General features: G+C 33.7%; 3 protein-coding genes across 12 annotated transcripts in view; 2 read left to right on the top strand and 1 right to left on the bottom strand.

Annotated features, from left to right (window-relative positions):
• LOC106162032 (uncharacterized) overlaps positions 1 to 4,899 on the top strand; it is a 40,979-nt gene extending 36,080 nt beyond the window's left edge. For 8 of the 9 annotated variants that reach the window (XM_087003704.1, XM_087003705.1, XM_013539130.2 and 5 more), the window contains 3 exons: positions 730 to 851; positions 1,003 to 1,079; positions 1,571 to 4,780. In XM_087003704.1, coding sequence (XP_086859830.1) covers positions 730 to 851; positions 1,003 to 1,079; positions 1,571 to 2,029 — 658 coding nt within the window. In that variant the 3' untranslated portion in view covers positions 2,030 to 4,780. Of the gene's footprint in view, positions 1 to 729; positions 852 to 1,002; positions 1,080 to 1,570 lie in introns of all 9 variants that reach the window. The other variant, XM_087003708.1, reaches the window with a different exon arrangement.
• LOC106167595 (DNA replication complex GINS protein PSF1-like) lies at positions 4,653 to 7,319 on the bottom strand. The gene is made up of 7 exons (XM_013546397.2): positions 7,113 to 7,319; positions 6,874 to 6,938; positions 6,528 to 6,623; positions 6,101 to 6,191; positions 5,780 to 5,896; positions 5,407 to 5,481; positions 4,653 to 5,243 (listed from the first exon to the last, which is right to left on the bottom strand). The coding sequence occupies exons 1-7, from the start codon at positions 7,185 to 7,187 to the stop codon at positions 5,175 to 5,177; spliced, it is 588 nt and encodes a 195-aa protein (XP_013401851.1). The 5' UTR covers positions 7,188 to 7,319; the 3' UTR covers positions 4,653 to 5,174.
• LOC106167616 (lysophosphatidylserine lipase ABHD12) lies at positions 7,305 to 27,349 on the top strand. Of its 2 annotated transcripts, XM_087003710.1 has the most exons (12): positions 7,308 to 7,515; positions 8,162 to 8,283; positions 9,320 to 9,422; positions 9,767 to 9,880; positions 10,131 to 10,207; positions 10,657 to 10,789; positions 11,041 to 11,078; positions 15,410 to 15,489; positions 15,809 to 15,891; positions 24,755 to 24,833; positions 25,033 to 25,160; positions 26,504 to 27,349. In XM_087003710.1, the coding sequence occupies exons 1-12, from the start codon at positions 7,391 to 7,393 to the stop codon at positions 26,559 to 26,561; spliced, it is 1,140 nt and encodes a 379-aa protein (XP_086859836.1). In that variant the 5' UTR covers positions 7,308 to 7,390; the 3' UTR covers positions 26,562 to 27,349. The 2 variants fall into 2 exon arrangements, with proteins under 2 accessions (XP_086859837.1, XP_086859836.1); XM_087003711.1 differs by lacking the exons at positions 24,755 to 24,833; positions 25,033 to 25,160 and having other exon boundaries at positions 7,305 to 7,515.
• Positions 27,350 to 27,565: the final 216 nt, after the last annotated feature.

Below are 27,565 nucleotides of genomic sequence, written 5' to 3'. Positions count from 1 at the left end.
ATGTAAACTTGTTTAAAACGAACACCAATGTAGAAATTCAAGTTAGCCATTATAAAAGCATGTGCAGATGAAAGTGGGATGGTTTAAATTATTGTTTTTATTATAATCAGCTTTTTTAAATGTGAACGATTTAAGATGACTTTTAGCTGATAGATAGGTGTCCAAAATGTGGTTTGTTAATGTGAGAATCTAATGGGTAAAAGCTGGTGAGGTACTAGGACAAAAACCATTTGCTGAATTTATCATACATCGTATCTTAAGATTTTAGATAAGTATATCCTTCCTACTCCATTCCTAACATAAAGATCATATATATGTATATACACACACATATATATATCCACCCTTCAATACAAGTTTAAGTATTAGGGTCACATCTAGCCACATGGAAATAAGGTGAACCGTATTATGATGTTCCATGGCTAAATTTAAAATGGCTACTTTAGAAATTGCTTTGATGGAACATTTTCATATTGGTTAATGGACATTTAGAAGGAACCATCTGCCAAATTGCAATTTACTTGGGTGGTTTTAATACCATTTTGTCTATTGCAGTTTGGAATTTGTATAGTGTAAGGTAAAAAGCATGAATGTTTTGGCTGAAAAGGGAGTTGTCTCATTGCTGAATGTATAGGACTTTTTCTTCACATTTGCTTCAAATTATTTGAAAGCAATAAAAGGCAGGGTCATGCTGACAGTTTTCATTTTTGACTTATTTTTCTGTTGTAGGAGACTTCCCAGTGGCTTCAGTCCAGCTCGAAGCAGCTCGCCCAAAGTTGACGACCAAGGAGGAGCACGTCCTAGAGCCTCTAGAGTGACATCACCATTAGTGATGACTGAGACAGAAAAAGGTAAGGAACAGAAACACTGTGGTGTCACAGGGCCAATTAAGATGGGTTTTCTAGTTTGAAAATTGTTAAATTTTCCTTACAAAAGTACTTAAATGTTCAAAGGGATTTATGAGATTTGTATTGACATAAGACTTTACATTTTACATTCCAGATCCATTGGTTGTGTGTGCCGAAGCAGTTACAGATCTGAAGAAGTCAATACAGAGAGTTACAGATATGTATCAAAAGGTATGTTATAGTTTTTAGAAAAAAGGTTTTTCATTGTTGCGCATTTTGTTATGACCATCAAGTATACGCAAGTTGAAGTGTATATACAAACATGCCTTTTCAACACATTAATTTTTATGAAAAACATGAAAGACTTCAACTTATTTGAAAAAAAAAAAAACAAGTATTCTAACTGTTCATTTTAATTTAATTTGTAACACATCAATTATATTTTACTTAACCCTTTGGTGCTGTCATTAACTTAAGACAACAGGGAACTACCTACAACAACTGACAATCTCAACAACTAGTTGAACATGCCAGCTGATAGAATTTTATATCATGGCAGATAGAACATTTTCCAATGGTCCCCCATGTTGTAAGTTGTAGTTATGGCATTATCTTGCTCAAATCAACACTAGAAAATCCTGAAATGATAAACATTTGGCACTCAGAGAGTTGAGGTTATAATTTGAATAAAAACTATTTCACCACTTTTGTTCCTTATTCAGGTTTCTAGGCGATCTTCAGATGAAACTTCCAGAAAGATGAGAGAAATGCTGTCCGAAGCGTTCAAAGAAATCCAGGCATCCCTCTCATCAAGCCTGTCATCACCACAACAGACTCCAAGGAGAGAGTCTCCTAGAACCACCACCAGAGGGCAGTTAGGGTCCCCACAGACAGTGCCACACAATGGCCAGAATGTTTCCCCATCCCCACCACCACCAGCACAGCCAATTCAACAACAGCAAACAACAACCGTGCCCTCAAAACAACAGAATCTGGCCAGCAGCCAGAGAAATTTTACCCCAACAGAACAGAAGCAAGGAGGTATGCCTTCTCCTTTTGGAGAAAACGGGATGGATGAGGCCACCTATAAAATGCTGTTTAATTCATTTATGCAGCACATGCAACAGAACATGCCAGCAATGAACACTAGGGGGCAGCAGGGGCCAGGAGGCTCTGGTTAAACATTGCAACACTGGCAGGCCTGTATAGAGATTACAGTCTTGAGCTTCCATGCAACTACCCATTCCAGCAATATGCAGTTTTTTTTAAATATATTTATTGGTTTAAATAACTTTTCAGAAAAACAACAAAAACATGAAGGCAATAGTAATTTAAGTGGCCAGTCCAGTTTCATTTGTTTCACTGGCATAATCTTGTTCCATTGTTTTTCTATGGGTTTGGAAAGAATAGATTTGATACTGTTATTTGTCATGTAGATATGAACATATGTATCGATAAATGTCTACCTAGTTTGTTCACTTGCATATATACACTCAGCTGAATATAATATAAGACATGTAGATGTTGATCAGCTATAGCTTATATTCATGTAGTTTTTCATTGTAAATACTTCACTAATTATCATGGGGTTAAATAGGTAGGTATTTAAGAATAGGTCATGAGAAAAAATAGTGAGACTGTTTTATATTTATAAATTGTTGTCATCATTGTTTATGAAAGGTGAAGTACCTCAAATCAATCACCTGAAGTTTGAGAAAAAAAAATGGTGCACCCATGTTTGGCTCTATGAAATATGGTTGTCACAGAAAAGAGCACAACATTCACTTGTTTCCAAGTTTTAAGGACCAAGAGGTGAAATCAGTATTACAGATTTACAATCTTAAAGTAAGACCAATGTGAAATATTTTTTGTCTTGAGGATCATTTCGGTGGATATTTTATACAGATGGGTAAAAATATATTGCTTTTTTTTTTTTTTTTTGTTATATTTCACCTTCTGCTTAATGAAGTAGATGATTGAAAAAAAAAACTTGTGAATAGAACAACTAGTCTCTGTCTTGAATTTAGAACTTGTGCATCAAAATTTTAAGAAAAAAATCGGTATGTAAAATCTATGATCATATTTAATACTTGAATGATATATATGTACTTTCATTTCCTCTTAAAGAGCACAGAACGCTCCTGAACAGTAGTCTTTTGTCTTCTTTGACTCTTATCTCTGTGAATGTGAATGGATGTGTGGTGAAAGATGTGAATAATTGACTTCAATTTGGAGTGTATTTTTACTGGGATCAAAAAAAAATTTTTTTTACACGTATTAGGGAAAATTTTGTATCTGTGCGGATGTCTTTTTGTGTGTTATAAACTTGGTTGAGGGACATTTTGTATAAACTATATTAATCATAATATGGTGGTTATATTTATGAGAGAAAAAAAAAAGAAACTAAAAAAATCCAATATTAGTGCATTATGATTTAAACTTTTGTATATGGACCACATACTACCTTGACAAAACAAATGTCCAAAGAATTATTGGATATTGTTGAATGTTTTTGATATACATTTTTTCAGTTATCATGACCTTGCTTTGGTTTTTGCCATTATAAATAATTGTCAGTAACTTCTTTTAACTACATTTGGACACATTTCCATGTTTGGTCTTCAAATTCAACTGCATTATGAAGGTCACATATGGAAACTATTTGGAGGTACATGTAACTTATAGAGATTAACCATCTTGATATAATATGAAGGAGAAAAGTGTATTCTAATTTTTAACTAATTTTATAACAAACTTATCCTATGTATCTCATTTAATAATTTGAAAATATTTGGGCAGTATAAACAAAGAACGATTTTGCTTGTAATAGACATTTTAGACTTGGTTAATTTTCAAAAAACATTTCCCCTTTTACCAGTGAAGCTGAATTAAGAAAAAGATAACCTTTTATAAACTGATCAAAATGATCATAACATCTAAAATGCATATGAAAAATGTACAAGAAATAGAGGTTAAGCAATGGTAACTACTAACATGTTGAAAATATGCATCACTTAATTATCTAATCCAAATTTACTGAGGAGAGTGACTGATGAAGTGAGTGGAAGATGGACATACTACTGTTGAGGAGTGTTAAGGCTTGCTCTTTGAGGAGTATGAAATGCAGAATATCAACAGTAAAACCTAATTATGATAATGCCACAACAGTGCCTTGGTTGTTTTTGAATTATGGTGAGATAAAAGTAACTAGTAATTAGACTTTTCATTAATTGATTTCATCTGAAAAGGCTGTCTGATTTAGATCGCTTTGTTTCGATTGTATATTTTCATGTAGCGTGGCTTTTTCTAATTTTGCTCAGTTTCAGAGTTGAATTTTTTTTCTAGGTTTTACAGCCTTTAATTGATGATAAAAAAATTTGAATCATTTGTCCTTCTTGTTATGGAGAGTATTAAAGAGTTATTTAAAAAATTTACATTGTTTCTCAAAAATATTCTACAGACAGGAGGGGAAAAATGATCATAATTGAATTTCTCAGTTCTCACAGATATTCTGAGGGTTCCAAATTATGATTAGTTATGATCAGATCATGCATGCAGGAGTTACACATATTGTACTGCTTTGTTATCTTTATTGCATAACTTGTTGAAATTTCTAATTACCGTTGAGACAAAGCTTCCAAGAGTCTTGATTATCTTGATTCATGGCGTAATCAGAAAGGGACAATTTTAAAGATGTTACAGACATTTGCTCAACGTGTTGGTTAAATTTGAACTCCATTGTCTTTCAAAAGCAAACAGGTTATTGTTGTTACATGATTATTTAAACAACACTGTGAGAACAACTTCAGGATGTTTTTGGCCTTTTATTGTTATGTTATTTTACAAGTACACGTTATTAACAATGATTATTATCTCTTTGTACCAACAGGAGAGGTGACAAGCTTGAAATAAACTACTCTTTGAAGAAATAAGCTTCTCATCGTGTATATGTATTACCTGCGATCATGCCAGCAGATCTTTGGTCTTTCAGCCAAATAACCCAAATTTCACCAAATCGATAATAAATTTGCAGACAATTGATAAATAATTATGATTGCATGAACTTAGAGTTTTTCTCAGACCTTAAACAAAAATTAAGGTGCTACACTGAAATTACTGTTAAAAATAAAATATGTCTTGTATACTTAAACTTTTGTAATTCTGAGCATTGTGTAATGCAGAAAATGTCTGCAAGAAACTGCCTCTTTTTTCTTATAATCAGCAATCGGTTTACTTTTCAAAAACTTTTTTTGTTCACAAGTGCAACAACTCCATAATCAACAACCATATTCAGAAAAGCTTTCAGTCTTGACACCCAAGTCTTTCTCAATGGACAATATGTTCTAGGATCCCTTGCCGAATTAGGTGCTCACATTCTGATCTTAATAAAAAATGCTGAAATGTACAAATATAACTTCTGATGTTCTAAGACATACCAACAAAACATTTAAATTTAATGATAAGTTAATTTAATTATCTTAACATAGATCCAGTTGAGTGAAAAGAACCAATTCATTCAAAAGTTTCTTACATAAAGTTTTACAATATTTTTCCTCACCTGACTATTTTTCTTCAGCACTAAAACATTCCCGTCCTGGGTTTCAAATTCTCCATGGTCTGTTGTACATCGAACCTGAACAAATTAAGCAAAATATGTAGTTGTCTGAGTTTAGCAGTCTTAGCTTAAAAGCAGCCATAGCTGAATTCAAATACTCCAGTTTTATAGTTGACTATTAAGTTCAGCAGTCCTAGCTTAGTTCAATTACTCCAATCATAATGTAAAACTTGCCCCAAATATTCAGTATGGAATTAACATGGTGCAATGGTGTAATTTCTTTGTCAGGCTATATCATTACATCAATTTTCTGGAATATGTCCAAAGATGACATGAGATTTCGTTATTTGGTGAAAATCACAAAAAAGGTCCTTACCTCAATGTATAAAGTTTTGGGGGGTTTGATGTCTTGTGTCAAGTCTAGGCCTCCATCCTCACCAATTGACCGCATGTAATTAGCCAAGCACTTATTATATCTATTAAACCACTGGACCTACGAAACAGATTTTGATAAATGGTTTTAACAAACATCCTAACAGTGATTATTAACTATAAACTGAATTGGACTTGACCTTTGTATCTCTCTGTTAAATTATAGAGCTGCAAATGCTGTTGTTAATTATTTTTAATAAATATAATTAATAAATAGCTTTCTATGTGGAAAATGATTTTTTAAAATTCAAAGTGACTATCTGACCTCTTGTTCAGATAAATTGTATCTTATATCTTGAGGAAGCACACTTCCGAATTCCCACCTCATTTTTTTTATTTGTTGTATTCGATTGTATCTGAAATGAGAATAAATTTCACTGGATAGCTAAACACTAAAAAAGAAATTCAATTAAAATTAAAAATTAAATATATTCATATCAGATATTCATTGAAATCCAGAAGGGGGTGCAGAAAACCTAGGTACGGTTTTCAATGGCCTTTTTCACATTTTGCATTACAATTATCTCTATAGAAATGCTTTGAGAGACTGACAACTTAATATCCTGGTTATTATGAAAGAGAGTAACTCAAACAGAGACCGTGGTTGATACAGTCATCTAATTGGATTAATTTTGCACCTAGGGTCAGGGCCTTTGGTTATTTCAAACACTGCTATCCATGCTGAAACTTACAGATAAGCCAGTAGGCATCTTTTATTTCTTTCTAATGCAGCATGTCTTAGTTGAACACCAGCAAACAAACCAGTTTCACCAGCTACAGTTGCACTCCTAAACAAAATATAATTTGGGAAATTAGTATAAAAACAATAACATATTAACAATAACAATAATAACAATACTTGAATTATGTTAAGTCAGTATAAATATGTTATATTTATAAACTATTTACAGAAAAAAACTTTGAAAAATATTAAGTAAGTACAAGTTTAATGACGTATCACTTATTGGAAACACTGACATTAACATGTACTGGAAGTAGCAGTGTGATTGATTGATTGACCTTCCTTTAAACACTTACACATCCCCCTGGTTCTGTTCAAACAATGCTTTCATTTCCTCTAAAACCTGCCGAACACCCTCTTCCTGTAACAAGTCGTAAACCAATTCAATTTAATTAATTAATACAATGGCAATCATACATACCTAGTAAACACACACAAACTTCAGCACTTTCATTACCATTTTCGACATTCAGAATCGCTCCTATTCTATTTTGTCGGTCTTTAGTTATTCGTTAGTTACAGCGAAATAACTTACATTGAAAGGAGGCAAAGATCCATCTAAGCATCTTTGTAATTCTTTTATCAGTTCTAGAGCTTTTTCTCCGAACATCTTTTCTACAGGTGTTCCCTCTTCGAAACTTGCCTCCAAGAACCCATAAAGTCAATGCAAGACCAATATTCATTGGCGAAAAGCGTGGCCTAATTTTTACCACCAATCAGCTGCCTTGAACAAAGTTGACCCCAGGTTGACCTATTGATGACAACAGGGAAGCGTGAGACACATCGTTAGACATTTATTTACTTTAAGATAAAATGCAATTAAGAAGTGTTTCAAAAACAAAAGAAAAAGCAAACATGAAGAAAAAAAGCACAAAGAAGCTTGATACGAAAAATGTTTCGAAGAAAAGAAGAGAAGAGGACATTACTTGCAGTCAGAGGTATGAAACTGCAGCTAAGTTTATGCACTACATGTACTGTACTACTGTACTAGAACTTGTACGTCTACTACAACCTACATGCTAGCCTAATGTATGTGCTACTACTATCAATAAAACAATGTTTATTATCAATCAGTTAACTATTTTTATTTGTATTTATTGTGCAATTATGTAGATTAGCCTTAGCATTTATATCTATCTTTATTTTAATAAAAATGCCTTGAGTAGTACTTGTGTAGATCTACGTTGTACTTATAACATTAAAATGTTTGATGGTAATTTGTAAAATTGTGTTTCTTGAAGGAGGATAGTTGTGGGGGTAGAAGTGCTAGTTGTGATTTTGGATGTATTTTCATAGCTAGTCCATATTTTACATGGCAGAAAAATAAAAATTTATAAAATTAAGGTCACATTTAGAGTTACAAGTATGCGGACCATGAAAAAAGTACTCTCCCTCTGTAATTGACTCATAGACATCATCTTACAAATGCACATAAATCCTGCAACCAGATGTAATAGAATAAATCTAATCTAACATCTATAGCTGGATACCATTTATCAGCTTTAAAATGTTAATATCATCTCAGTCTATAAACTAGTGATGTTAAAAATACAAATATTACTTTTATGGATTTTTTTATTTCAGGTCCTGGTCAAACAAGTGCCTGAAAACTATTGGAGTGATGCTATTTATAATTTATGTACTGATACCTGTGATAGTGAAGACCAATAGCTGGATAATGAGCAGAGTTGTGTTTTTACCAATGTGTAAGAAGCCTTACAATTGCTTTAAAAATTATAATCTTAAAGTCATAATAACTCTTCATTTTGGCCAAAACTTGGATTTTCCTGGAGTAAACGGCAGTTTTCCCATACTTACCAACGACCCCATTCCTGCATTCAAAGTTAGTCCAGGATTTTTCCTAAACGTTTGGTTTTTTGTTAAAATCTCTTAACTGATGGAGTCCTCTCTGACATTGCATAGTCACGCAATATCGACCGATATTTTCTGGTGACCTATTTAAAACTGCAGGAAAAGCAGACAACAACAACAGTATATAACAATAATATAAGGTCATAAAATATATTCGTCTTATTGCTCAAAATGCATTTATGTCTACAATGTGTGCAGTTCTGGGCTTTTCGTTTTCCAACACGTAGAAAAACTCACAACTTACGTCTGAGGATTGCATCACGCTTATGGCACCATATGATATTTTGGTCTCGAATGAATGTGAGAATCCGTGTGACACCCCAACGTCATTGGCAACGGATGCCTTGACGACCGGTAAGAAAGGCATCGAAAGCCCTATTGACAAGCACAGATTTTAGTTTTACTACAATAACAGCCGTTTTAGTGGTAAAATGCAATATGATATATTTCCATACATTGTTTACAATATATTTCTTGCAGAATTTTGAATCTCAAAGGAAGAGTTATTATTGCTTTTAAGTTATTTTATTGACCACCTTTTTGTGAACTTGAAACTGCTAGTGTATTTATTATATTTAAAAATACCAAAAGTTAAAAGACTATTATATATAATTAAATAAACACAATGATTATGAGTAGTTTTTAATTGTTGGTGCATTGTTTAATTACCCTGTCACAAAACAGTTATAATAATTGGTCATGGTGGTTGCTGGAAGACAAAAATTATATATATATATATATATATATATATATATATATATATATATATATATATATATATATATATATATATATATATATATATATATATAATACTTAATTTTCTGTGTCAGCATCAGACATAAATGCATTTTTAAAATAACATTTTAGTTAGGCCTGATATGTTCAAAGATGTCAGCAAACCTGAGATGTATGGTTTAAACTCAACTAGGAATTTCTATATAGAAGACAATGGTGTAAAGTTGGGTGCTTGGTGAGTTTGGACAAAGATGTACCTGGTATATAATTCTGTATGGTTTTGATGATTCAGCATGTTATTTAAAAATATATCTGAGTATAATGTGTGTTGATATTTGGTGGACTATGTGAGGGCCATGGGGAAGACTGAATTTCATACTCTCCATGACAAAATAAAACTACTTTTTACTATCATTGCTTGAATGCTGGGATGCTCATGGTTTTACCTGAAATTAGTCATTAAATATAAGTTCATTTTCATGAAATGCTTGAAGTAAGATGAGGATCTTAATAATTCTCCTGTTAATTTTCTTTTGTAAGGATTTTTTTTGTGATCTGTATTTTATACCATTTTTTCAGGCATGTTTTGCCACAGTCTTTAGCTAAAGAAGTAGGGAATGAAAAACAGCATATAACTTCCCTTCAGGATGGAAAACCTATTATTTTATATTTACATGGACAATCTGGTACAAGGTATACATTCCCCTTTATTGTCTGTTCATTGTAGATGTTATTTTTCCTAATATAAATGAGAGGCAAATCTTGAATTGTTGTATGGCATAAATAAAAATATGCATGTCACTACTCAAAATGATGCTGCAATTTAGCCTGTTTATGTGACCAATTGTATGCGATTAACTATTTGAATATCACAATTCAAAGATGCTCTTGTTTTATTTATAAATATGATCCTTTAATTTTTTTTCTTCTTTATAATTTCAAGGGGCTCAGGACATCGCATTCCATTGTATGCAGTGCTATCTTCATTAGAGCTTCATGTTATAGCTGTGGACTATAGGGGTATTTCTTTTTACTGAAGTTGATATTTCCTTTCATATTGTGTCATATTACATTAACATTAAAAAAAAAACGTAAATGTGGTTTTAAAAGTTTTTGCGTTACTTCATAAAATATTTTTAAGTTGGGCTCAGGATACCACATAGAATTTTTTAGAGATTATTTGCTTTGACATAATAAAATGAGAAAGGATTTAATTATGCTGCATAGTTTTTTACACTTTTTAATTTTTAAACAAACTTCACACACCTATCTATCAGGTGTTTGTGTAGTAAATGAAAAAATGTTTCAGCATGATTGATAATTATCCATCAAAATAATTTTGGTCAATTAGTGATTTATTAGGATATAACTTACTTATTTGGTTTTGAAAAAAAAAAAATACAATGGTGCTATCCCTCTCATGGTCATATTGCTTTGAATAAATATGTATCCTTATATATGTAATTCAGGTTATGCAGATTCCAAAGGTCCGTTTCCTTGTGAGCCTGGTTTGATAAGGGATGGTAAAGCTGCCTACAAGTGGATAAAAGAGAGATCAAATAACACACCTATCTTTTTGTGGGGACATTCCCTGGGAGCTGGGTAACAATCTCTTTTTCTAGTTTTTTTTTGACAATTATGAAAGAGCAATATTATAATCACACAAAAAGTTTAACACCATCTACTGGGTTTCTAGTGGCCTTTTTTGTCTCCAGTTTTTGACATCTTGTGTTATTTCTTGTGAAAGCTTTTGTTGACGACAATAAGCGTGAGGATTTTGAACCTTTATAGAACTATCAGAAGATATTGCATTTTTTGTTTGCTGATTTGAATTTGTCAATCATTCATTTCAGGGTTGCTACGCAGCTAGCCAAGGAACTGTGCAGTGAAGGTAAGGATTCAAAATGTGTTAGGTGTGCAATGTGCTCTTCAGATGATGATTGTGCTATGTGCCAAGAGGTCTTGGTTGTGTTACACATCCATGATTGCTTCTATGCAAAATGAAAGACTATTCAGAAATTGCTGCTTTATTTGTAAATTTATTTTTAAAATATGATTGATTTTTTTTTACATAAATAACTTAAAAAGTCATGTTAAAGTTTCTGTGTTAGATATTGTTGACAATAAAAAGAGTATCTGCAAAGCATATATTTCAGAAAAAACTTTCATTGAGAGTTGGTCTTTGGGAACCAAAATTTAGATTGACGTTCATAATAACCTACACATTTAGCTTTGATCAAAGAAGACATAAATATGACACCAACTTTGAACAAGCAGGTTCATCCTGAAGAGCTTGTTTTTCAGCATTCTTTTTTTTTTACTGGGGAGCAAGCTTTCCAGTAAATAAAAGAAGTCAGCATCTTGTCATCTAGCTGCAAAAGGCCTATTGTATGTATGAAACAAAATTTTAAAAATTGGCCTGTTTCTTTTATGATGGCTCTGTGCTGTACAAGTTTGATTTGTTCATGTATTTGGCATTTCAACATCTTCAGTAGTCATCTTTGATTTGTGAGTTTTTGGTCTTTGTTTGTCTTTAATCTTGTTCCTCTGAAGTCTCGGTGTACATGTATCAGTAGGTTTTTGGAGATTAGTAGCAACGCCTTGTTCTACCTCCCACCGTCAATATCTTATCAGACTTCCTTAGAGGGAGTATTAACCTCCATCTTGATTACAACATTACACCTGTAATTTTGTAAATTGGTTGTTTGATAATATCTTCTCACCTTAGCACCAATCATTATTTCCCGCAAATACCAATTATGAATTTTCAAACGCAGTGTGTTTATTTGATTTTCCCATCTATTTCGGGCTCAGTTATGCAACCTTGCGTGTAATTGAGATGTTTGGTTATGATTCAGTGCAAATTTGTGTAATTATGCAATCGTAATGCTACTTGACGTTTGTTTAGTGCACATATAAATTGTTTTACACCTTTTCTTTCTCCAGGGCTTCTCCATTTTACCTCTGCCATAAGGGGTGGCCCATGCGAACATAATAAGTACTGCTACCATTCTTAACAAAAGGCTCTGTTTCTCTCTTATTCCATATCAAATGTTGGGGTTACCAAGTCAGCAAAAATCTTGTCTAGTTCCTTCTCATTTTGTGAAATTTTTTTTTTTTTTTGTTTAGTATACATTTCTCAAGAACTTCATAGTCTTCTATTTAGAGAAGTAAGTCTGGTGCAAGATATATTCTGCATTTTGTAACAGGTAGGTAGGGGAATAGATAGAGAAATTAGGAGATATAAAGATTATTGAAGAGAAACTTGCTTTTTTTCCATTCCATTCCAAGCTCTGTTGATATTGACTCATTAAAGACAGTTAAAATACAGAAATAAACATTTTTCTTAGACAAAGCAATTGAGAGCCAATTTATTTTAGACAAACCAATTTATTTTATCTACATTGTACAACTGAAATACACATAACTATCTTACTTTACATTGCCATTTTCATATCATCTAATAATAATGATGATTACAAAATCCATAAAATTCCATAATTGCCCAAAATGCTCTTTGTTGTCAAAAGGGATGCCACACAAAGCATGTGAATCAGCATTCTCTGTTCTTATAATTCATCTTCTGGTTTGACCAGTATGAGTATTAGTGGTCACCCTCTGTCTGTAATCACGCACACTGAAGGGTTTGCCCGGCGTGTCACCCCAGTTGTCGCCTTGGGGTCTTTTGTCCATGTTGCTACCTGCTAATCTATATTGTAATGCTAAGGTATGTAACGCATCATTAAGGCTCATTAAATTGTTGCTTGTCCAGACTTGAATGTGCTCCTGAACTGCTACTCTACTTTGTTTGTGCTGTGAGATGTAGAATGTTGCACTTTTCATGCATATTCCCATAGGTAAATAAAAAAAATGTTGATGTAAAATATGAGAATTGTATCCAGAGAAATGGTGTTGAATGTCTGTCATAATGCAAGCTATTTCTACTTTGTGTTTATAGTTTTTATAGTTAGTTGATTTACTATAACTTGGATGTGCTGACAACTTAAAATGTAAGGCATATTTCTTTAACAATAGCTTCTCTGCCATAAAACTGAAAAATAAGGTGCTTGTGATTGCAGTGATATGTGAAATTTTAGAGAATTTTTAGAGAGCACAGTTTATCAACAATCACATAAAAAAGATATAATTATAATTGTGTATCGTTGCTTCTCAGAAATTTTCTAAATAGAGGATATTATTCTCAGTGAATTGTAATGGCAGATAATCTATTTTAATACAACAAAAAGGCAGGGGAATTGTATAGATAGGCCTGTTAGATAAAAGAACTTATGGAAGAAGTTGAAGGTGGTCCATTAGCACAGATAGGAGTCAATTTAGGGCTATTGTGTAATGAATGAAGAAATTGATTTGCAAAGAGGTCTGCCATTATAAGTCTACTAAAGACTTCCAGCAAGGGTACATCAAAGGAAGGAAGGATAAGAGTTCAGGAGCACTTAAGAATCATTTTGGACATAATTAGAATTTGATATGAAGGTGGATCCTGAAAGGGGAGGATGAGAATGAGCTGTGTGTACAGTACTTGATATGAGGAGACATGCAATTTCAATTTAGGGAACTGCGTTGGGTTCACAGCCACTTTGCCACTTTGGTTTGTCTGCATCTTAAGTGATAATACAGCAAGTAACTGGAAGAAAAAAGATCATGTTTGATATTTCTAAAACTTTTTCTCTTCTTTTTAGAGATAAGAAAATATGTTTTCACTTTGAGATGAAATATATAGTTATTTTTCTATTCAAAATACCTGTGACAATAACCTAAATGCTCTTGACGTATTGTCCAAGTCATTTAAAGTAGGCTCTCAAATGAACATTAATGTGATAGGGCACTCCACAAGTTACACAACTAAGATATTCTAGCCAGTGGGACATTGGTTATAGTATATTGATTAATATGTGGTCATAGACTCTCGTGTAACCAGTATCGGATTCTGACTTTACTCAACTAAATTGTATTCGTGATTGTGTGACCAAGGGTCCCCTATGGAGTAAAATATGTGTTTCCACAATGCCACGGTGACCAGTAATGGACAGGACCTGGTACTGGACAGAACCACCTGGGGAGGGGACAATTACAGTGTGTCCCCTACTGAATAAATACAACGCTATGTAAATACTTGATTTTGTGGTCAAGCCTGGTAAACTGTCCCCCTATGAAGCCCACACAAAAGGTGCTGCAAGATATTCTGTTTTATCTTAGGTTTAAGTCGTACCATTCACTGATTAATTAGGAGTTGATTAGCCATAGCCTAGTTGTGACAAAGGTTGTGTCCAACAAATGGAAACAATAAGTTAATGACAAAAGCAAAATGGAACTTCAGGAGACCAATTTAAATCTGTTGGGTTTCCTTTCTCATGGCATTAGAGTTCAAATGGCAACTATTACAACGACATATTTTATCAGATTGTTCCTAAAATAGACTTACCAATAAATGTTAGTAATCCATATGTGGAGAGTTTTCATAACATCAGTATAGATTGTTGTTCTATATGTTTACAGACATGCAGCTTAAAATCATCAAAGTGTTTGTGTTTGTTTGCTTCCCAGGTTATGTTTGGTTGAATATAGGTTTGCACTGAAGAATCTTTTAACACCAAGATTCGATTTTATGTATGTTAACTATAAACATTTCAGTGTTTGGTACTTCTATTTTAGTTTATTTATTTATTTATTTATTTATTTATTTATTTATTTATTTATTTATAGCATTTTCGTTTTGGAGCAGAGTTAATTTTATTGAATTGTAAAGTCAAATTGAATTGACTCAACTTGAGAAAATGGCATAGTATCTAGATCAAATCTTGATTCAGAGTTAACTCTTTTTGGCCAAATTAATGGGTGTTTCTTTCACAAAATACCACCCCCAATTGCCTTTTTGGTAGAAAATATGTTTAAGGATTTTCTGTAGACTAATTTTTTTTATCAATATAAATCTTTATTTCACTTTTTAAGAAATGAAGATTCATTTACAAGGACATTTTTTCAGCTAAATTTTTGTCACTAGTTTTACAGTTTATTTATTTTCCGAAAAAACCTATTTGAAAAAAAAATGAAATACTATGGAAGTCATCTTCTCACGTGCAAATGTAAAGTAAATGTGGTGAAATGTCCATATCATAATTTTTATACAATTTTTCACTCTTTTAAATTTTTAAATCTGTGTTATGTAAGTGAATTTAATTCCATGTTTTATTATATTTGTAGGCAGAGCTCCAAAGGGTATGATCCTGGAATCCCCTTTCAATAATCTCCGTGAGGCAGCAAGCAGCCATCCCTTAGGCTTAGTGAGTGTGACCATCATCGTTTCTCACTTGACATTTCCATTTCATTTTCAGTCATTGTGGTTATATTTCCAAACTAGAACACACACTTTATACAGATTAATCAAACAGTCTAGGGCATGTTTATTTCTTCCTGATAATGTGGCATCTTTTTGGTTTTGGTATACCCTTAGTAAAGCCGCTCAGATAACACACATCAAACAACACACATTCATTATTTTATCTGCACAGAAGATTGATACACATTGATAACTGTGGTAGATAATACTTTTTGCAGTTGATTCCAATCACTTTCTGATATTTGTCATCTTTTGTTTTTCAGCTGTGGTGGTTTTTACCCATGTTTGAGTGGATATTCATCAATCCAATTGAAGAAAATGACATTCATTTCCAGAATGATGAGCAGTAAGCAAAAGAATCAAACCACATGCATTCACACATAATTCCAAAAGTTGTGAAAAATTATTCTAATTCTATTATTAATGTATTTAAGGATGCACAAAATTCAATCCAAACATCCTCATCTTCCCAACTTGTTCTAGTTGGTATTTCTTGCTGTTCAACTATTTAATCATTATATTTGGTTGGACTTATCCCTGCAGAAGGCAGTCCTCTACCAATGGTATGTAGGTGTATATTTTATGGGGCATGGGGAGGGAAAGGATTGAAAGAGTGGAAGACCTTGATAGATTACCCCTGAGCTGCTTACAGCATTTAGGTCGAGTTGGTACACAATACCCGTGTAAACTTCTGTGTCCAATGGTCATCAGCAAGAAGGATCGAAACAATTAGCTAGCCAGTAAAAAAGATCAAAGGGAAAAATGGGCTTCATTAATCTCTGCAGTATCTGCTTCTGTCAGGGAGTGCTGCCCTAAGTCCTGTTTCAGTAGCAGAACAACACTGAGACAATTATTTGTTTATGATTATTGTTCTTTTAAGTGTTTTTTGCATGAAGAATGATATTAGAATGAAAATTATCTTGTGGTTAAAACTTAGCAGTTGGATATAGCAATTTAAAAGAAAATAAGCAGTTGGATATAACAATTTAAAAGAAAATAGCTTGAAATTCAGGTACCAATGTTACATTTGAAGGTGCACTTGCATCCATGCATGGGCAATTAGTGATTACATCTGCTGTAATTTTTTTTTTTTTTTTTTTTTTTTTTGTGAAAAGAAAAGAATTATTCTTTTTTCAAGACCAAAAATCTTGATTGCACCCCCCCCCCCATGTTATTCCTACATGAAGTTATTGGCATAGCATTCATCTGGATAATACAGCTATTTCATTGGGATTTTTTTATTAAGTTTCTGGTTTCTTGGTTTTTGACTAAAATGGTGTTTTAAAAACCAGTGTGGCAAAAGAGGGAGAGTGGGGAAGTTTTTTTCAGTAACTAATTAATAATTGTAAGCTACTCTTTTTTGGCTTACAAGAGAGTTAACAAAAGATTAATTTATTAAGTAGTCAAAAACTAACCAATTAAGAAAAAAAATGAGCAAGCTTTTTTCACAAAAAATTATTTTACAAGGGATATTAATTTTGATCAACATATCCCTGCTTTAGTTGTGCCCTTAAAAATTTTCATCTCCAATTTCTCCAGGGTGGTGAATTTTTTTTTTTTACTTGCCTTTGTTTTTATGTGACAGTCCGTGGTTATCCTGATAAGGAACCTTGCTCTATCTTAGACCATAATTATTGAAGATAAAAAGCTGCTTAACTGCTGTTTATTATCCATAAGCATCTTATTTACTGTCCTAGATGTGGGCAGGTCCTAGAAAAGGAAAAACGCTTTCTTTAAGTGGTCAATTTGAGTCCATTAGTCAGGCTTGTGATTGTCCACTACCATATCACGTGTCTTGTTTTTAGCCAAATTAAAAGAAGATATATATTTTTGAATATTAGTTGTATCCCTATATGTAAATTAAAATATTTTAAGTGACAGTAAACAAAATTTGCGTAAATTTTTATTACAACTTGTTCCAGTGTAAACTGGTAGTATCTGTTTCATGTGAAAATTTGAACATTATTGTTGATTTAATGCAAGTGCACCCTGTTGCCTTTGGAATAGATATCTGTATATTGAACCGATTCTTTCATTTGTCAAATATGGAAGAAAGGCAGGGGCCTTGCATTGTTATGTACTTGCATATTTAGTTCAAGTAAAGTCATTTGCACTCTGTCCCCTAGAGATGTATCTTTTAGGGAGGGTCTCAGTTTACTGGGCCACTGAAGTTAGTATTACCAAACTGGCAGGTTCATCATCATTCTTTGAAAATCTAGTGTGCCAACCTTTTCACCCACATATTATGATGCTATTGTCCAAGACCTATTCTTGTCCACTTTCTTCATAATAAGACCCTCTTTGTTTTTTGGCATTTCTAGACAAGCATGTTGATATTTCCATGGCTTGTTATTTAGAAACAAATGTATTTCACTTTAGGAAGAACAGCAGTTTCACCCCAGATAATGACAGTGATAAACCCCCCTGTTCTTGTCATTGGGTGACTTCATAATGATTGAATTACTTTTAGACTATTTTCTGTCTCTGACTGCTGACTGTCTGTGAGCCTGTCATTAAAATGACATTACGGATTGATGATGGGGTTATGTTTAGCATCAATTTTACTTTCAAATATCCATTTATTTGGTGTTTGAATTTTTGAATTTTGTCTAAAGGAGTATATACCAGTTTGTATTTTGTCTTCGCTCTGATGATGATTTATATGAAGCATTTTAGGTGATGTTAACCACAGGTCTTAATTTGTTTCTTGTGGAAAAACAAAAATTCAAGGGAGGTTTTGTTTGGGCAGTAAGGGGGGGGGGGTAAACTGCAGGTTTTTATTGCATCTTTGTATAGTAATGGAAGAACAAAAAGTCAAGGGAGATCTTATGGGGGCAACCGGGAGGGGGGGGGGGAGAGTCAAACTGCAGGTACAGGTGTGATTGCAATATTGCATAGTAATAATACTGTATAGATATTTTTTCCTGGATATGATCACAGTTTTTTCACACTGTTACAAGTCTTTAAAAGCAGTCAGGAACCCAATGAAACAAAACACAAAGTGTGGGAATCTTCCAGGTTGATTGTTGTTGTTTATGCCCTTTATAATATCAGTTTGTAATTTGTGGTTCTGAGTACATGCCATGTTGTAGATGCCACTGATGTCTAGTAACTAAAATACCAGGGTTTGTGTGCACATTATTGTTCATCCTTGCTATAATAAGAAATTGTATCAGCACTCATTCACAACAGCAATGTCATATCCAAGCTCTCAAAGCTGATTTCTTTTGTCATGTAATGTTTGTATTTTGATAGGTGTTGTCCTGTGCAATGGTACAACTTGGTGGCTTGAAAATGAACCCACTTATTTTAAGAATGCACTTTTCAACTTTGCAATTGGCCCCTGGCTGTCTGTTCTCCAAGTCATTATGAACTTCAAAAATAGGCCACCTTAATAATAACATACTTGAAATGAAAAAAATGATGTAGAAATAGAGAGCAAGATGTTTTGAGAAAAATAAGCTCTGCCATATGCATCAACCAAAATATGACTTCAGCAAACTTTTTGACACAGTCTTCCTTCAGTAGAAATGTTTCAAAAGAAACAAAGTTATTGCAAAATAAACCAGAAAATAAAACTTTATTCTATTTTCTTTAGATATTCTTAGAAGTTTATATATATTGGAGTTCTATCATTATTTCTTGTCTAGAGATAAACCTAAGCTATATGTCTTAATTGTAAAGCATTTTCAGTCTGTCTTGCTAGCATGAATGGCCGGGTACATTCCCCCCCCCCCCCCCCCCCCCCCAGCTTATTGTAATAATGCATAGACATGTACACATATGTTGAGTCACTTCATTAATGTGTTGCAAGTACATTAGTCCACTGATATGTTTTATGATAACATTAAGTCTTACTCACAAGGTAGTAATTTTGGCTTCCTCTCCCATTGCAGAATCATGTGTCTTAATGACAGGGTGTTATGAAGATTGAGGTGTACCTGTGTGTGTAATAACTGGCAGTGCATGAGTACAGGTGATCTTTGGAGCCTTGTCCTTGTTTGTGCCAGGCAGACCTCAATGCTCTACCACAAAAAAGAGAAAGATTGACATAGTGGTCCAGTTAGTGGTTGATATCAGCCGTCCATCTATTAACTTTGTGTGATTTTTTTTTCTTTTGTTATGTAGCCATTTCATCTGGGTGTTCTTATAAATGGATGGTAATCTTTCCTACATTTCTTCTTCTTCTCTCTTTCTCTCTCTCTTCTCCCACAAACTTTGTCTTTAGCTCTGTCTTTCTCAAATTTCAAAAAGGGAGATCTATATTACAACACAAAAAAGGCCCGCCGAATTTTTATGGTCAAAATGTTTTGCTGTCATTAATATTATAATTGTCAATAGAATTTTGACACAAAAGAAATCCATCTTACACGAAAATGCATAGGATATTTTTGCAAAAAGTTTGTATTGTCTAAATAGTAAAAATGATTTGGAATTTTTGTAGGACAGCATTTAAAATAAGACCTTTCTTTTAATTTTCTTGATTTTTCCCACGTTGAGGTATCAAAGAAAGGCTAATGAAACTTTTAATCTGAAAAGCAGTGTTGAGTCAGCAGATAATTGCCTGTCATCCCCTATAATTGAAACATTTTTTAAACATTGAAACACAAACAGGTGGAATTATTTTTACCACTCCTGTTTTATTGAATTACATCAAAAAATAATAATACTGGATTTTGCAAGTTCAGATTCAGTGATTTTTAATTTCCTTTATTATGCTGATGTCAAGACATGGCGGATTTGCTAACAAAAGCCCATTATCTATCAATCAAATTCAGCAGTGCAGAAAAATGTTCTACCCATACCACAATCCAAGATGGCAGAAAAAAATGCAAGTTGTATCCAGTTGTTAAATCATCCTCATAATATACAAATATAGACCTGTGGCAGTAAAAATAGTATTTCCGCCACTCCTGTTTTGTAGAATTACATCTTAAACTAGAAGTGGTTTGAATCAGGAAGGCTATTTGGAAATTTTTTTATATTTTGTATTGTGCTAAAGTTGTAACATTCTGGTTCCCACACCTACCTCTGACAGAGACCTGTGAATAGACCTGAATACTGAAAAAAGTTGTGACTTCTTGGTAGTGCTTAAAACAGGTGTTTAGATCATGGTCCATACCACTCGTTTCCAGACACCCAACAAAAAAATGGATGCAACTTTTCTTTGGGCAGTTTTTTTGGGGTATACAATAAAAATACTTAACAAGATATAAGACATTGCAAATCATGTAAACTGTATCTGTAACTTAATTTTAGATGGTATTTTTATTCATAATCAAAATTATTGCCAAAAAGTTTGGTAAAATAAAAAGATATCACAGCTGTTATAAATCTCCTAACCACATATGTAATTTATATTTAGTATTTTTTTTTCAAAACACTTCCTAGTTGAACTTTTTACTAACATCTAGGACCTATCAAACTTGATAGGTATTAGCTTTCATAGACTGAATACTGGACAGTAGGACTGATGTGGAAAGGTAAAGCACAAAGTCAACTGATTTCATGTACTGGATCCTTATTTAGTTCTCAGTTGCACAATATCCTTGTTCTGAACTTTCAGTAACTAGTGACATTAGACAAGTGACAAGAGCTGTGAACTATGATTATGCCACATCCCCTCAGGGGGCTCAGGGATATGAAGGGAAAAAACTCACCATTAAAACAATAAAGGAAGTATTTGATAATAAGGAAGTATAGTGACATTTTAAAAGAATACTTGTGTTTTCGTCTTGAGGGACAATGGTTGACGTAATTGGGGAGATTAACTTGAAGATAGGATGTTGTGAATGACTAACTAATCCAAAGAATTAAACTGGATATTGCAGAGATTGTGGTTTTCTTTCTCCAGAGTCCTCAGGTGTCTGATCCTCTTTGTCCCCAACTTCCGAATCTTATTTCAGTTGACAATGAGACATCAGAATGTGGTAAGTTAATGTTTTTGCAAATCTCTGACCTGCAAACTGGTGGCGGTGAGTAACTCTGGCGTCTTTCATGTCTCCTGCACTGCAGAGGTAGAACTAATGACAGCTGTTCTATAGAAAAGGACATAGTTCTAATCCACTAAGGCATCCTCCCTTCAAAAGTGGCTCCAGCAACACACCTGAAAGCATCACAAGTTTCTTTCAAATTGGAGAAAATTAACTAAATTGTTTGTGAATTGAGATAATAGTGCACTACGGGTTGCCGCTTTATAATTAATTCAATTTTGGGATATTGCTCTTCTGAATGAAACCTCATGCCTACAAGTGTTTTATGTGACATAGAATGTATTGTGAAAGAAGATTAAGAGTACAATGAGGCCAGGGTGGAGTAGTGAAGCCTATCATATCTGCTAAGTGTGAGCAAAGGGCAGAAGTTTATCTTTTATTATAGGAAATGAAAACATCTCTATTTTTTAAAGCTTTTTTTATTTCCTTTTGTATTACCTCATGGCAGGATATAGCTGTAAGACAGCTGCTTACGTATTGCTAGAGAGGGAGGGCCACCATTCCCTGAATATATCCATAATGTCATTTTGGCTTCGTTCACATGCAATGTCTATTTTCTAAATTCTATTTTCTATTCGCGGTATGTCTTATGATCACGGTCTGTGCCCTGAATATCCCGAGGCGTAATTACTGGCAGCCTTAATCACAATGTAAAATCTTCTTGAACTAATAACACCAACTACAAAATTAAAATGCAACAACAAAGCACTTTCAATAGATCATACACAATGTATTACATAACATGACTGTTTAAATGATGTTTTATATTTTACCACACTTAGGCTCCATTCCCATAGATTTTAGATCGATCTATCCCCGCGGGGAGTCTCACTAGATTACTTTCAGATAATCCGACTTAAATGTTCGTCCCACCTACTACAAGCTGTAAGAGGGTAATTAACTTTCGTGTCCGCCCGGCTGACAGCTATTTAGCGTGAACCCCCAGGGAGTTAGGTCGATCTAAAGTAGGTCGATCTAATCTATGGAAATGGGGTGTTATTCTGGAGTTGGATTCTGTTTTATGTATGTAAGACGATGTGAAAATTTGTAATATCAAATTTTGCAAGGTGTTATTACCTATCTTAGCAAGACAAATCTGGAAGAGAAGATCTTAACCATCTGTTGTCCTTCGATCCTAACACCATTGTATGTTGAATATATCATAATAAGATAACCTGTCAAGTTATGTTGCACCAAGTTAGGTAGACTCGAGTTGACTGGAAATAGGACAGAAAACTCTGTTTACACCAGGCTTGCAGCCACTAGGAGACCCACATTGACCAACAGTCACAAAGAATCACCCTGGGGTTACAAGGTGGTGGGCACGTGATTTCGATAGTCTCCCAGCCCCCCCCCCCTTCTCTCTTGGTTTCCATTACTCTTTACTGGTCGCCTAAGGGTTTGCAAGTGCATGGAACTGTTAAAAAACTCTGATCCAGTGACTCTTATAAGAGGGTATCATAATATGGCGTATCTAGGTCTCACAATTCTCAAGTCACTTTCTATGGGTCTCACAGGTCCTAATAGACTAAAGTTGCTTGGAATGTCACTGGTAGCATCCAGAAGCTAACTTTTGAGGAATTTTTTACTCACAAGCATTATTGCAAGCCTGTTGCAGTCATATTGCGGTCAACAAATCAATGCAGGCTTAAGATGTGACCAAGTTGTGTTGGTGACTGCAATAAAACGACACAATAAGACTAAAAAGCAACCTGTGGCCAATTTTCTTTAGAGTGGCAGAGACACCGTTAAGGCAAACAGGCGACCAAAGCAGATAACAGTCCAGACTAGTGAAAGTTGTTAAAAATTTGAAATTTTCATAGTTGTGAAAGAGTGAAGCCCAGTGTAATGGCACCTAAGCTTTATATCAGGGTGGGGGGGGGGGACTCTTTTTCTAAAAAAAGTGGGCCTTTTACCATGAAACCTTCATGTACATACAGATCAAATGTAGATGTAGATCAAATATTGCCCAGAGCAGACCCTTTCCCTGCTGAAAGTGGGGTCCATATAAACCCCCACCCCAGCCCTGGGTACAGGTCTAGAAAGTATGAAATGTTTTATCTCCACACTGTCAGCCAACTGGTATATTCTTACCACACTGCTTCTTTAAGTTAAATACGTGTATCATTATTATGCTGCTCTTGTCACTATGATTCACAAACCAATTCACACTGCTGTGCCTTGTGGTTATATAGTATCAGATCTGTGGAGGCTATTACCTGTACTTAAGTGACTCATTTCTTCCTCAAAAACTGTTTGATGTGTTCTTGTCCGTTTTTTCTCACCCTTGACAGTTAGAAAAATGATCATTGAGAAAAATTTTATGATTAAAGTCTGCTGCATTCCAACACTGTTTCCAAAGTTTAAAAACTTCTGAAAAAATTTCTATCATGCAACAATGTAGTTAACTTATTTTGCTGTGCTTAAGTAACATTGGCACCTAGCAAAAAATTCCTTTTTTTTTTTTTTTTCAACATAAAGGTACCTTTTCCACTATTAGTATTAGACATTTTGAAATATTTAAGGGTCTTTTTTATCCACTGTTAGTCAGTGTTTCTCTTCAAGTGGGTGCTTTTTTCTCATATAAGTGCTTGAAAGGCTACCAAAAGTAGGAAATAAAAACCGTGAGAGAAAGTGAAATTTATTTGTTGCTTATAGTAATTCCCACCTTATTCAAATGTAGGTGATGCACCACCCTGTAGTAAATGAGGGTATATCTTCACTTTGTTTAAGGGCATTAAGCCAAATTATTGGTGCAAATAATTGCACTGTTTTTTTATTACATTTTTTATAGTTTTCCTTTTAATACCCAATGTCATCATTTTCCATTCATTTAAGATATTGTATCCAAATGTGTCTTCTGCACCATTTTTGTATGAGCTGCACTTTTCAATAATCAACCCATGTGAAATATCCCAGCCTAGTGCTGATAAAATAAATCCCAAGACTTGCTCTAATTGCCCCTTGGCCTCTAATGTTCTGCTGTACAAGTTCAGTACAAGACAAAGCAGGAGTCCTCCTTTCTAAATACAAATATTAAATATGTGTCTGATGCCAGACACTCAACATTAAAGTCTTTACTTACATTAATTGTCAATTCTCTTCCTATTGATGGTGCCACTCACTAGTTAGATAGGTGTATTAAACTACAGTCAGACATCTGAAAAACTTTTAATATCTAAATGGTATTTAAATAACACTATTTTCATTTTCCAGCATTTCTGCTGTGACATGTCCCATCATGATTCTCCATGCAGAGGATGATTACATGGTGCCTTATGAACTGGGAGTGAAGGTTAATTGTTTTCTTTTTTTTTCTTTTTTACTTTTTATATTTGCCTTTAGTACAAGTTCTTTGCAGTTAGTGAGTATGCCAGTTTTCTCACAAAATTTAAAGAAATTATCAGAGCAAAAGAAAATGTGAGGAGTGTTTCCATATTTATGATTTCATTGAATCTACAGGGAGTAACTTATTCCCTTTCAACTTTTTCCAGTTGTACAAGAAGGCCGTTTCCTCAAGAGAAAAAGGTGCAGGTGCAGTGAAGCTGGTTTCTTTTGATAAATCCGAGGGTCTTGGACACCGTGATATATACAAGTCTTCCAATTTACCAGCTACTTTGAGGTATAATTCAGTTTTTTGAACTGCTCAGTGAAAATAAACTGTCTTGTAATGCTGCAGAGACTAAAATACCTTGGTCATTTTGCACAAGTGTATTTGCATGGACCATGAACCTTATAATAGCATAATTTTTGTCATACATTTACTAGACAAAGTGAAATTCATGAGGCATGATGTAAAAGTAGTAGCCTATGGTTAGTGGCCTTTGGTTAAAATTTTAAAACTGCCCTGCATCTACAGTTCATATTTCCATAATTAAGGCACAAAATGGTTCTTGTAAAATCTGCACTTGGCAACAAGTGACACGAATTGTTGTTTGTTCATCATTGATAGTGGCAGTTTGCGTGTAGTGCGCCTGCTTGTCTCTTTTGACTTCAGGTTCAACCACAGTTATTGTATCTGCATAATTACAACCCTCTTTCAGTAGCATGTCAATCACAGGAAACTCCTGAGCACAAGTGCTTACAGTACATTCATTGTAGACCATCCTTAAAGTTATTGAAGTTCTGTCATTTGGGAATGTTAGGATTTAAGGTTTTTCAGTATGTTTTTTTTTAATTTTCCATTTTGCTTACTCCTTTATAAGAGTAGCTCATTTCTATCAGTTTAACAATAGTTATATCAGTTTAACAATAGTTAGAAGTTTACCAGTAAAATTCCTAGTGCATGTTATGTGTGTGTGTGTGTGTGTGTGTGTGTGTGTGTGTGTGAGAGAGAGAGAGAGAGAGAGAGAGAGAGAGAGAGAGAAAATCTCCATAGTAGAAAAAACATTCAGACTCTGACAGAATCATTTATGATTTGCATGTATGAAGAGAATGTCTGGTTAGTTTTTTGGTGATCTTTTTTATTTGCATAGTTTAAATTGGCCAGTTTTTTGCCCATCTTTCTGCCACATTTCAATAGTTTCTCCGTGCTGTCTGGTAAAGCCTCCCCTGCTGGTGTAGTCCAACCACTCCCTGCTCCTGGCATTAGTGTCTTCTGTGTTAGAATGTCTTCTATACAGGGCTGACACATTACAACAGGACCCAAATTGGAGACTTATGGAGCTAGACTCAACAACTTAGAATGAACTTAAGTCCTAATAACTTGATTGAGATCTTAGGTATTAATATCGAAATAATAAAGGTCATTTTGCTTAGTTCTATACCTTTGCATGATGACTGATTCATATGCAGCTTCTCTGCTTACTTGATCACATCTCAGTGAACAAAACTATACAAATTGAACCTTCTTTCAGTGATGTCTATATTTCAGCATTCCATTTGTAAAACAGCAATATTGCAAGCGATACCATTGCAAGCTATGTGAATAACTAGTTGTTTTTATTTCTATGTTTGATTTTTCAGACAATTCATTGCAGAAACTTCAGGACAGAAGGCAAACTCGGGTCAATCAGAAGATTGAACTATGCACTAAAATTTTAGGAAATGATAGAACAAAGTTTTTTCTTCTTAATATTAAATCTAGATGTTTGTGTGTGTTTGTAGTACCCCGTGATTTAAATTGTTAAGATTTTTTTCATTAATTCTAACATTGGAAGAGAAAGGAAAGCTAAACCCGAACTGAATTATGAAATTATTATTTGCTGTCTTTAATTATTTATGAAATATATGGTATTTAAATGTCACAGTTGAACACTTTGAATCTAAGTATTTACAAACTGCTCATCTTTTATCACTGAATGATTCCATTTGGCATGAATTATTATATTAAACATTTTATCAAGAAAAGACAGCACCAGTAGTGATAAATGATAAGTATATGATATTTGACTAAATCAGGGAATATACAGAACCAGTTTATATTGACTCGATTGAGACCTTTTCTTCTCAAATTACATTTTATGTATTTATTGATTGATCAAATATCAGTATTAGTTTTTTTGGAATCATCAATTTTTATCCTAAGCTTGCAATTACATGCACGTGCTGATGATTTCTTCATTACATTAATGATTTTACTTCTGTTTATGAAATGTGCTTAGATATTAGATTATTTTTCTATTAAAAATGTGTATGGTCAAATTTCTCTCCTGTAACCCTTATTTTGAAAATCTTTGTTTTCTTGGATTATTTAAGAATGTCATGTTGGTGATAATATTCACAATTATGTATCACTGGCCTTCTACAATGAATGTGCAATTATGTATGCAATTTCAATGCAATTTGAGAATAAAGACAAATTCATATAAATTCCTGGTTTGGACTGTTTATGAGAAAATTAATATAAAATCGCTCAAAAACACAACTCGTACACTGATTCAGATATGGAGTTCATAGACTTAATGCAAATACTTCTGGTAAACAAAGAAGTGTGGACTTGCACTCATTTGTCTTTCCTGATACCTATACATTTCTATTGGTCCTTGAGCAAGTCCAAGTAAACTGATAAATGAAGTAGCCAGTTGT

Source organism: Lingula anatina, chromosome 2 (assembly GCF_051362555.1).
Source record: "Lingula anatina isolate TDL-2025a chromosome 2, LinAna3.0, whole genome shotgun sequence".
In the NCBI taxonomy this organism is placed as follows: domain Eukaryota; kingdom Metazoa; phylum Brachiopoda; class Lingulata; order Lingulida; family Lingulidae; genus Lingula; species Lingula anatina.
Note: the sequence above shows the minus strand (reverse complement) of the source record. Positions and strands in the feature narration are given on the sequence as shown.

What these genes read in the sequence shown, in the direction of transcription:
- LOC106167616 (XM_087003710.1), top strand. Translation starts at nt 7,391, where the DNA reads ATGCAATTAAGAAGTGTTTCAAAAACAAAAGAAAAAGCAAACATGAAG. An exon ending in CATGGACAATCTGGTACAAG is followed by an intron (nt 9,881 to 10,130) that starts GTATACATTCCC and finishes TATAATTTCAAG; the next exon opens with GGGCTCAGGACATCGCATTC. An exon ending in CATTTCCAGAATGATGAGCA is followed by an intron (nt 15,892 to 24,754) that starts GTAAGCAAAAGA and finishes TTCATTTTCCAG; the next exon opens with CATTTCTGCTGTGACATGTC.
- LOC106167595 (XM_013546397.2), bottom strand. Translation starts at nt 7,187, where the DNA reads ATGTTCGGAGAAAAAGCTCTAGAACTGATAAAAGAATTACAAAGATGC. An exon ending in GATCTTTGCCTCCTTTCAAT is followed by an intron (nt 6,939 to 7,112) that starts GTAAGTTATTTC and finishes GACTTGTTACAG; the next exon opens with GAAGAGGGTGTTCGGCAGGT. An exon ending in GAACAGAACCAGGGGGATGT is followed by an intron (nt 6,624 to 6,873) that starts GTAAGTGTTTAA and finishes TATTTTGTTTAG; the next exon opens with GAGTGCAACTGTAGCTGGTG.